At 38.2% G+C, this 11929-nt stretch overlaps 1 protein-coding gene across 1 annotated transcript in view; it reads right to left on the bottom strand.

The window, feature by feature from the left end:
- Positions 1 to 11148, bottom strand: part of LOC126375672 (dynein beta chain, ciliary) — a 53369-nt gene extending 42221 nt beyond the window's left edge. The window contains exons 1-15 of the mRNA XM_050022745.1: positions 10833 to 11148; positions 10137 to 10294; positions 8238 to 8460; positions 6638 to 6790; positions 5550 to 5761; positions 4556 to 5071; positions 4366 to 4476; positions 4070 to 4224; positions 3377 to 3566; positions 3017 to 3278; positions 2458 to 2606; positions 2179 to 2390; positions 1814 to 2099; positions 342 to 620; positions 113 to 248 (exon numbers count right to left, since the gene is read on the bottom strand). Of these exons, the coding sequence (XP_049878702.1) occupies positions 113 to 248; positions 342 to 620; positions 1814 to 2099; positions 2179 to 2390; positions 2458 to 2606; positions 3017 to 3278; positions 3377 to 3566; positions 4070 to 4224; positions 4366 to 4476; positions 4556 to 5071; positions 5550 to 5761; positions 6638 to 6790; positions 8238 to 8460; positions 10137 to 10294; positions 10833 to 11148 (3358 nt within the window). The remainder of the gene's footprint in view (positions 1 to 112; positions 249 to 341; positions 621 to 1813; positions 2100 to 2178; positions 2391 to 2457; positions 2607 to 3016; positions 3279 to 3376; positions 3567 to 4069; positions 4225 to 4365; positions 4477 to 4555; positions 5072 to 5549; positions 5762 to 6637; positions 6791 to 8237; positions 8461 to 10136; positions 10295 to 10832) is intronic.
- Positions 11149 to 11929: the final 781 nt, after the last annotated feature.

Below are 11929 nucleotides of genomic sequence, written 5' to 3' on the forward strand. Positions count from 1 at the left end.
ATTGAAGCTCGATAGACGTCAAAGGTACAATAAAATAATACCATATTTATTTATAAACTTTTTATAATTAAGTACTTTATTCTAGACAATATCAAAATTGCTAATACAATACCTTCATCAGCCTGTCTAATAAAGTTGCCTAAATCGCTGAGGCTAGATGTAACGTTGTTGACCAAATGCTCTTTATACATATTCCCCCACTTCCTCACTGTATTTAAAAGAGCTTGTCGAAATGGTCGCACATCCACCTGGGAAGGGAAACAACGAAATAATTCACATCCAATATTTATTTATAAAAAAAAGAATATCCACGAGTTATCATTGTCTTTTTGTAGCTTTACCTGGAACCAACAGTTGAATACTTTATACGATTCCATATCTTCGATATCCATAAATAGATTCTCATAGTGATCAATCTGTTCCCTAAAAGCTTCCATCTTTGGAGCGCAAGGCGCTGGTGGTGCAACCTCTTTATCTTCAGACCCAATCTTGTCTACTTCATCAGGAGTAAGGATCCGTCCATAGGTAAGGAAAATTTCCATAACTGCATCTCTTTCTTCTAGCCAAAGGTACGCGTAGTTCTCAAATGTTTTGCAAAATTCATTTGCATCTTCTATTACCTGCAAAAATATTTGAATTCGTTTCAGACCGATTTGCACTAATAAAGCTTGTAACAGAAGGCAGTTTAGTTCCACTATTCGACAACAGATGGCGCCACAGGGAAAATTAGAACGCGGTAACGATGTTGTCACCGCCAACATATAAGTATTTGAGAAAACCAATGCTTCTGTATTCCGATTAGGGATAGCTGCAAGATCTAGCTTCCGCCTCTGTGGAACTAGATTTGAACGCCACCTATATCGCGCCTACTCCATACGGTTGGCATACGAAGTTGCGCTTCTTCGAGGGGCCTACTTTCGTTGAAAGACCGTAACGTGTAGACACGATCCTCTCTCCGCACTCTGTAATTCGTACGTTTGTACCGGAATAAACTCGTCCACGTCACTTTGTCGTTTCCCTTCTCTGCCCGCTCAACCCCCACCATACTACATTGGCGCTCAACTCGTGGCCAGTCAGTACGAAGCTACAGCTCCTGCAGACCTCACGCCGCGGCACTACGGGTTAATGAGTGACAAGGAAGACAACGACAAATTCGAAGATACTATCGAATTACCGGGTTCCACGCGATCGGGTCGTATCTACAAACCGAACATGTCAGTCAAGCCAGTGATGTTGACGACTGCAGTGGAACAGATCCTAAACCAAGAAGAATCCAGGGGGAGGGCGAACAGGAACAACCAGTTGAGTACGCAAGCAGTCTGCTCACTAAACCAGAACGAAATTACTCAACCACAGTCCTGCCTTATTTGTCGGGTCGACGGCATAGGCAGAGGGGGAGAGTTGTAACAGAAGGCAGTTTAGTTCCACTATTCGACAACAGATGGCGCCACAGGGAAAATTAGAACGCGGTAACGATGTTGTCACCGCCAACATATAAGTATTTGAGAAAACCAATGCTTCTGTATTCCGATTAGGGATAGCTGCAAGATCTAGCTTCCGCCTCTGTGGAACTAGATTTGAACGCCACCTATATCGCGCCTACTCCATACGGTTGGCATACGAAGTTGCGCTTCTTCGAGGGGCCTACTTTCGTTGAAAGACCGTAACGTGTAGACACGATCCTCTCTCCGCACTCTGTAATTCGTACGTTTGTACCGGAATAAACTCGTCCACGTCACTTTGTCGTTTCCCTTCTCTGCCCGCTCAACCCCCACCATACTACAAGCTTTATATTATATAAAAATGTAATTACCCTTTCTATTCCATTCAGAATCTCTTCTTTCATTTCAATAACATCACTATGGCTCACAATTTGATCCTCATAAGATTCAGGTTGCTTAGGATTGATTCGTCCGACTAGAGTTGACATTTTGAGAATGTCATTAATAAGGCCTTTTATTAGTGCTAAGAAACCTTTTTCATCGTTTGGATCCAGTGTTGGCGCGAAGACCATATCAGGATCGAGTAATTCTAACTGAGCTTCAAATAATGGTGCCAGCTTATTCTTTGGGTTCATATGTTCCGTAATATATCCCAGACTGAAACAATTATATACAATTTCTTTTATGTCATTCATACTTATAGATACTCAAAAAAAACCCATTGCTAATTCGTTACCTGCAAGCAATACATTTAAACAAAGATTCTTCCAGCAAATTATCGATAAACGCGACGTAATTCAACCATATCTCACTTTCCTGGTTATCCTGCATGTTAAATAGTTCCATATTCTCTTTAAGCAACTCCTTAATACGATCAGCAGTAGACACAATATCAGTGTATCTTTTATTTGTTCGCTCTTGACGGTCTTCTAAATTCAAAAGCGTATCCTGTGGTAAAAAAGAACATTGTAAAATTAATTAAGCATTCCTGTTAAACATTAAGTTTTATTTTTACCTTCTTTCCTTCTTTTCTTTCGAACAAAGGCTGTGTAGCCCAGACTTTCATAACAGATTTCATATCTTTTAAGTTTTCTTGTATCTTTGACATTCGTTGATATAAATTTCCCACTAATGTATGAAGTTCTTGTAGGTAGTTCCATAAATCTAAAATAATGAGAACGTATCTCATTAAGTGGGCATGGTTTCTTTTTAAACTCTTTGCCTAACTTCAATGCATGTCAGTGTATTCTTCGCACGTTATAGAATAATATGATTACGAAAGCGGTGTATATAAGGCGTTGGTTGTTGGTAAGGCTGGCAGAGGAAAACCTTCATTGAAGAAGAAAGTACGCTATCCAAATTAGGGTTGTCATTAAAAAAGGTTTAATACTATCTACTCTGAACGTGCGAGCGTGAATGAAACGATTGATGGATGTAGAGAAAGCAAGAGAAGTATGACCGGATCTATATGGGAAATAGGCATAAGTTATAGAATAATCAAACGATTATTCAAACAAAACAAATAAACAAAACAAAACAAACAAACAAACATTTGTTTTTTTTAAACAAATTACCTTGTGAATTCCAATTAAGTTCATGTTGTGCCATCTCAATCCTTTGATCAATAGCTTTTATTTCATCTTCAACTAAATCAAACTCAACCTTCTGACTGTTCTTTCTGATTTGGTTGTACCAGTCAATGGTAATACCAAGATTGATTCTGTACTGCCTGTAGGTTTCTTGCTTCTCAAACAAAGCATTGCTTTCTTGTGGTAGCAATTCTACTAGCTCGGTATTGTTGCGTAAATGATGAACTTCTTTCATGATGTCTAGAAGCTGAATAATAATTATCAGCAAATGACTTAATAACATACAATTAGATTAACTAGTTATGGATTTTTATTTTTCTAAATTAAGAAACTACGTATATTTACCAGAGGATGGAAATTCAGAACCAGGTCTGAACCTTGTCGAGCAAGTATCATCTTCTTGGTATTAACTTCTATGAGCCTAGAAACCGTTCTAGTCCAATCAGTAAAGTACTTTTTCTTGAAAGCATTTATGTCTTCAATAAGCTTTTCATATCTTGAAAAAATTTTCAGCGCCTCTTCCGTTTCTTTAATCCTAGTGCGAAAAAGTATACTTTGGCTATAGTGTTTTCTACAGCACTAATTGATACAAAATTAATGGAACGTGAGAGTTTGTCTACAAATCATCCATAATCTGGCAATATTTTTTTTAAATTATCTTTTATACACTATTTACCTGTGAACTCGGAAAAAAATATATCATGTGTTTCCAAAATCCAAAGACAGGCAACTGTTTAAGTCTAAAAGTGATTCATGATCATGACCTTCGATTCTACATCGTAATCTACAAAATGTGATTTAAAACTTTATCTCTTAATAAACTGAGAAGTGTTAAAAGGTTCAAAGGCAAATTGCGGAAGCTGAACGTTAATGTGACAAAATTACTTCTACATCAAAAGCTATAACTGTGACCAAAAGTTTCGTGTTAAAAGAAATTCTGGAGTTCTCACAGTTGATAGAAATCAGGTAGAAAGGGTAATCAAAGAAGAATTTCAGCCAATATTCAGCTTTCGCAATTGCCCCACCCAGCTTACTCACGGGTGCGGCAAATTGCGAAAGCTAGCTATAGGCTTGGAGATCCTGGAAGCCAGCGTGGTCATGAAGAGGAGTCCGCCTGCGATGGGCGGCAGGAACGCGTCTACCTCCATGTGGCCGTACTTCTCGAGACGATGGGTCTGCTCGGCAAATAGTTCCTGTACAAAGATAATTATTTATGCATCATTGGTTTTTAGATATTAAATGAAACGGCCTCACAATTAATAGAATATTTTCTTAACTTTAGCCACATTCACTTTATTAAATGACTGAATTATAATGTTACCTAAATTACTTACTTCGCATATATCGATTTCTTTGTTCAGCATGACAATAATTTCCACATACTTGGCTGTGAATTCATTCCTGATAAGAGGTCTTTCCAAAACAGAACCCACAATGTCGATGAGCTACAAATCAAAAATAATAATAGAACATCTCTCAAGTAGTGCATCTAACTCAAAATTAATGGCCACTGTACATACAAACCTTGAAAATGGCTTCTAAGGTTGCACAATTATCAAATGATTCCACTAAAACTGTAGATAATTTCAGATCTAAATCTATTATGTTGTCTTGAAAAACTTTAAAGTCACCGTTAAACTTTTGATCATCTGGGTCCAAAACATCATAAGATTTGGAGGCAAAGCTGTGGAAATACGTTTCAAATTCTGTTGATATTTCCCGAATTTGTCCACTTAGAACTCTTCCTTTCATTCCACCTATCTCTATTTTCTCTAGTTTTTGAAACTCCAATACTGTCTTGAAAAACCATTGAATCGTATCCAGTCTATCCAGAAACTTATTCATTCTTTCAAATACGACATTCGGATGGAAGGTCCAAGGTATAACTGTTCTGTCCACGAAATATTTGGAGATATTTTCCTTAAAATATTCGAATGTGTTTTTGAACAGTTTCAGTATGTTAATAGTCATTTGAATACGTTGCGTTGCTTCATCTATGTCACTATGGAACAAGGTACTTGGATCTAAACATTTCTTTGCCTGGAAACAGAAATACTTAATTTAGCCTGCTTTATCTTGTGACTGTATTGTTTATAGGTACTTATTGATGAGTCTAAAGCAAAATTTGGTAGATACCTACTTATATCTCCTCCCGATTTTAAAAATACTTACATATTATTTGTTTATGAATTGAAATTAAACTGTGTATATATTTCGTTTTACATTGGAAGACTACACAATAAGTTGGTAGATAGATAGCTGATTAGATAGAAAAGCTGATTTGTTGATTGCACTAGGAGCTGAAACTTCTCAGTGTCTACTAATTAACGAGTCGAGGGCGAATTTCGATTTATATTAGGTATTTTATCATTTTTACTGACTGTTTTTTTAACTACTTACGCGTTACTATTTTTTTTAAACCAAGTAAACAGAGATTTGCTTTGATTCATCAATCATTTCATACATAGACGCCGGTTCAAACTACGTTTTTTGATAAGTACTTATACAAATATCGAACCTGGTGAATAAGCAGGTTTCCAATCTGTTTCAGCAGGACCATCAACTTGGAAGAGCTACAGTAGTACTTGGAGTCCCTCCAGATCATACAGATGACGTGGAAAAGTGGTCTGAAGAGCGGTTGGCATTCGGTGAAGTCTGTATCTTCTAGCGCTTGGAAATGTTTCTCTAGGGTGCGCAAGTACAAGTCTATTTCGCGAGCTTCGGCTAGAGCTAAAATTATAAAAATGGAATAAATTATTGCTTGTTTTGGTACGATTAGTATTGCGTTATGTCTGGCTATCACCATTAAGTACTTACTTATAAAAAATAACGAAGCTTGCGCTACTATACTTCTACTTTGTACCTACAAGTATTTATTAGGTACTAGTTACGTAGTATATTAGGGCAGAAGGCAAGAGGGAAATCACTGCCGTATTTTTCCCTAAAAAGTACCATGGAGAGGAATGCTATACCGACAAGAGTGTCTCTTAAATTAGTGATGCGTATATTAGTAATATCTTTAAGTAAGTTCCTAAACAGCAGGTAGGGTACTTACTAGGTATCAAAAGATCACCAGAAAGTCAAACTGTTTATTCAGGATTCTGGTGATAATTACTTAGGTAGGTAGTACTACTTACGAAAAAGCTAATATTTATTTATTCACCACATAAATCACAAACAAAAAGAGCTGAACAATGAAAGTTCACAATATAACTTTACACTTGACTTAAAACTTCACAGAATTTTATTGTATTCACATTATTTTTAAATTAAGCACTTAAGTTCAATTTCATTGCAAATTATTAGCATGTTTTGATGAACAATCACCATAAAAAATAAATATTTATATTCGCCACCCATGCGCGCCGACGCGGGCAGTTACTGTGGGATCAATTCGAATCAGACGATAAAACGTCGGCGTCAAACTAAACTTATAAAAAATAAAAACAGCGGTCCACGCGCAGCCTTTTCGATTCAAGTCTAGACAGACTATGTCCGAGAGGGGTGAGGTAAACCTAGCTTAGCCGCTGGTGGGGAGCAGAGAGTTGCCGTTCTATACGTAGTATTCCTTATTCTATGCTACGGTTGAAATATATTTTTTTTTACCTGAAACGATATTCTTAAACAGCCTACTAAAGCAGGGGTAGTAAGCGGACGTCGTCTTTTCCAGTATCACTGCCATGCACCTTACTCTATCTGTTCTCAGCTGATCGTATATGTAGTTGAGGTTGCTTACCCGCGACTTCCAAAATGCTAGTTCTGGAAATAAATGTTTTATTTAATGTGCAATAAAGTGTTTAATTATTATTTATTTTTTATTATTTATTTCCTAGGTTAAAGATAAAATATGAAATTCTGGTTACAAAAATAAAAAAGTAAAATTAAAAAAATATATAAAAAAGGTTATTTATTATTAAAAACAATGAATACCAAATAATAATAAAAATAATAGTCACCGCCTGCTCATTGTATCCATGTTACCAACATTGGTCGAGCAGGCGCCATAGTCCCCCATAGCCCCAGTATCCGGTCCACTAACCCCCAACCCAATAGCCCAGTTTCCTTTGTTCCCATAATCTGCAATAGTCCTACACGAACCGGGGATTGTCTTTGGGTGCACTCCCATAGTGCATACAGGGATAATCGCCGGTTGGTGTCACACAACATTTAGATTAAATTGTCTTAAGGGGCCTCTACGTGTTGGCTTCGGCCCCACGCACGCCTTCCAAAAGTCCGGGACTCCATAGTCCCGAAATATGGAAATGACAAAAATAATAATAATATTTTATTTAATAAGAAACGTTGACGCGAAAATGTCCGAGAATCTTTTGTCTTTTCGCTAATATCCAGTTAAAACTGATGTACTTATGTTCTCAATCTACGTAAGTTCTAACTGAATATTTGAAGACCAAACATTCTCGGATATTTTCGCGTCAACGGTAATGAGATTGAGGGCGTCTATTGTGCTTATTTTATTCGTATGTACATGTCCTATACTTATGTCTTATGTCTTTGTGAGAAGCTTTCATAACAAAAGTAACTGTGTTTTATTAGATTTATAATTAAAAAACATAATACCGGGTTCTTAGCGCGTTATTATCAGGGATATGAAATATCGGGAGTCTCATATCCCTGATAACAACGCGGTAAAAACCCGGTATTATGTGTTTTAATTGTGACAATAACCGCGTAAAGTTTAACACTTTCAAGGACAGAACGTCTACGGACGTTGCGATTCCAAGGTGTCATACTGCCTATTATGAACCACCAATGAACCATGGTCTCTATGTCCGTGAAAAGGTTAATCAAGGTATTTATTACATTTGTGTTCACCCATCGTCCCGTTTGCAGTAATACATAATGTAAAACTCGTAAATCTTTAAAATTACATCAGCTCACGACTATATCCCAATTTGGGTAGTCAGAGGTACGTCCATCGCAAGATGACCTAAGTACCCACACCTCACCGAGCTTTCTGTTAGACCAACGTGATAGGTGGTGAGCCGTATCGCCATATCAACTGTGTTAGTGAAAACTGCACTTAAGATAAATGTATCTCATTGGTGCGAGTATAGTACTGGGGTTTTGAATGGGCGCTGTCAGTTTGAGAAGCAAGCCGATGAACCACAGGATCACAGCTACCCAAACCCACTAGTGGGATAAGGGCAGGAGGATGATAAGGTGATAATATACAAAGCTAACTAACCAGTAGTCGGCAGCGGATTCTGACCGTTCTCAAACGCCAGAGCGGAATCTTCCATCATGACGTCATTAATCTGCTGGGCCCACTTTATCACTACTCCTTCTATGGCACTCTTCAGGTACAAGTCCACTTCTTCTCCACGAAGAAGACCCTTTTCTGCTTCGTAAACTAATTCTACTCCCACTGGCATTGGGAGGACGGTTTGCCCGTTGACTTTGCCTTTTACCTGGGGTTCAAATTTTTCTTAGGTAAATCTTACGTGGCTCTTGACAGACTTTGATATTTAAGATTTTCAGCAATAAAGCCACCTATAGTAATTCTTTTGTCTTACTTGTGATTTTTATTTTCTTTGTGTTGTATGACTATATATACTTTATGTTGTATGATAAATCATACAATATAATTATAGTATAAATCCTTCGATCAAGTCAAGCACATTTTCTTAGTTTTATTTCCTCTTCATCTTCATAATCTATCTACTACTTTTCTTCCATTGTATATGTAGGAGTTTAAGTACTTATTGATATTTATTTATTATAACAATTATATGTGTATAATATTATTATTATGTAGTTTATGTACTCGTAAGTTTATCTAACTTTGTATTTTAATTTTATATGTTCAAGTATTCCTATGCTGCACTATTCCGCTATATTATATAATATTAAATATCTCCTATACTTAAAGGTTGCCTGGAAGAAATTGCTGTTTAGCCGTAGGTCGCCGATTGTACTCGTGCTGTCATGACGTGTTTTATATAAACATAACATAAAAAATACTTTAGAGTGCGCTCAGAAAATACAAAACAGAAGAGAAATAGAATGTGTACAATAGACGGGCTTATTGCTAAGTATATTTGTCAGCTGAGGTAAGTGGACTGTGGGATGCTTCGTAGGTATACGTGAGCTGTTTACACCGCATAAAGAGTAAAACTTTTTCTTGAAAGATACGCTTTATTTGGCGGACAGACGCGGAACAAAACTTGTATAAAAACAGAGAGAGCGAATATTTTTTATAAGTATAGGTAATGGTGCTAATTCCTGTAAACACCATCTAATTTTATTTTAAGTTATAACTGTCATTTTCTTATCGGTATAAAAGGAAAGGGACGGGTAATCAACAAGAATAAAATTAATGGAACACACGTCAATTTTAAGCACAAATCTAAAGCAACCGTATAAAAAATTTGCATTGGCTAATAACCCGACAGAATTATGTTGACAGGACACGGCAAACGGTTTGCATACCAGCGAGAGGTATCTCGCTAACGAAAGGTATATTGATTCGCCCGGGTTATTCATTCATTTACTCATTCTTCCAAAAATTAAGAGCTGTCAATCATCCGTCCCTTTCCTTTTCGGCGGATAAGAAAATGATAGGTATAACTTAAAGTAAAATTAGGAGGTGTCTGCAGGAATCGGGGCCAATGCCCGCTTACCTAACCTGAAGATTTGACAGGTCCGGTATTTTACAGAAGCGACTGCCTGTCTAACCATCCAACCCGCGAAGGGATAACCAGCCCTATACAGGTTATGTAACGTACCTCCGAAAATGCATTTCACAGGTATGTGGGTTTCCTCACGATGTTTTCCTTCACCGCTGAGCACGTGATAATCATTTATGATCCAAACATGAATTAATAAACTAATTCGACATTCATAGGTTTGGGCTTGTGCTGGATTCGAACCTGCGACCTCAAAGTGAGAGGCAAGCGTTCTACCAACTGGGCTACCACGGCTCAGCTGGCTCGAAGATGGCTCGGCTGTAGGTAAAGTACCTAACAAGTAGTAAAAGTGACGTCCAACAACTAGCTAAGTTTTTTTAAATATATTTTGTTGGTGTTGCCAACAACATTGTATTATATTGTATTGTGAAGTTTCGTTCAACATACAATTATCTTACCTCATACACGGTACTTTTGAGGCTGTGAATCTGCTTCAGAATATCCTGAGAGACGACCAACGGCCATCCCTCATGGTTCAGAGGATTCGACAGCAGAGGAACAAACACTTCGTCCACCAAAGCTGCTAGTTCATCTATTAATCTTGGTGCCAGGTCACCTAAGAGTCAGAAAATTCGTGATCATCAGCCGAACGACCTCGGTGGTCCAATGGTTGAGCGTTAGCCTCACGATGCGGAGGTCCTGGGTTCTATTTCCGGTGGGCAAATATCACAAAAAATACTTTGTTGTCCCTAGTTTGGTTAGGACATTAATGGCTGATCACCAGATTGTCCGAATGTAAGATGATCCGTGCTTCGGAAGGCCCGTTAAGCCGTTGATCCCGGTTACTACTTACTGATGTAAGTAAATAGTCGTTACATGATCCTCGTCAGGGGCCTTTCAACCCGCGAAGGGAAAACCAGCCCAATACAAATTAGGTCAAATACTTCCGAAAATGCATTTCTCGGGACCGTGGGTTGGCCGTGGGAGGGCAGTCTCGAAGCTGAGATTAGTTTATTAATACCACCCTAAAAATGGCAGAAACAATAGAAAAAAGAATAGAGAGAAGAAGAATAGAATGAATAAAGAAGTAGGTTCCTAAATAGTAGGTTTTTATCCGTTAGTAAGACTGCAAATTAAGCAATTAGTGTACTTACCAAAGATGACCATTTCAGAACAGTTCTCCTTAGGGATGACATCGGGCTTTTTCTTCACGAAATAAACGGCTTTATTCTTCAAATAACATGGGAAAGATATAACCGGGACCAACTGAGCTGTATGAGTTAATACCACTACCAGAAGGATAGGCAGGGGCTTATCTACAAAGTCCTTTAACGTTGATCTGTGTTCTTCTATGCCCAAAACCCTTGTCCATTTTTCAGGCTTCAACTTTAAGGATTTCACAGCGTAAGACCCGATGAAATCGTAACGTGGGTCCTGATTCGAGGACGAAGGTCCTTGGTCTTTAGACATTTTAGAGCATTTTTAATTCTTCATTTAAATTTGAAAATATTTGCAGTACTTGCGTTTGGTTTGCCGTCCGAAGCGGTATTGAAGAGGTAGGGCCTGCAAACGGCAAGTCACGCAACTTCCAATGTCGGCCCATTATGGAACCGTGTCGCCTTTGTAACGAGCAGCGGTGTCTTCACGAAAATATACTGCGGGTACCGATAGGATAACTCTACACACACAAAGAGCGATAAGAAATATTTAAGCGTCCATTTTACAAAATATCCGGATATTACGTTATTCTTTTCACTTCTTTTTTACTTACAACAAGAGCTTAATACTTAATAACTTAGATACCCGTACTTAATTTTCATGTACTTAAAAAATGGATAACGCAGCTAACGATATTGGTTACGTATTATGTTAAAACCATGCTTCTTAGGTGTACTACCGACTCCGAACAATAATAAAGTGATAATTACTTTTTTATTTACTACCCTCTCCTAAGACCCGGATTACCCGGATACCTTCCACCAAAAAAATAGCTACCTACCCGCACAGGTTAACAAAACCTCGTACTAAACGTAGTGATTATATTTCCCTTCGCCTCATACCCACAAGACAGGGCGATCATAAACCATCCTGGATTCCTTTGCGCACGGTACCAGCCTAGCTGGCTGAAAGTGGCGACGGTAGCTGGCACCGATAGCCCCGCCCCGCCCCGGCAGATGACACTCGCGACGTCACGAATAAGGTCACGCGGGGGTCCCGGGTTCGAGTCTTAGCAGGAAGCGGATAGCGGATT

This window comes from Pectinophora gossypiella, chromosome 2 (genome assembly GCF_024362695.1).
Source record: "Pectinophora gossypiella chromosome 2, ilPecGoss1.1, whole genome shotgun sequence".
Lineage (NCBI taxonomy): Eukaryota > Metazoa > Arthropoda > Insecta > Lepidoptera > Gelechiidae > Pectinophora > Pectinophora gossypiella.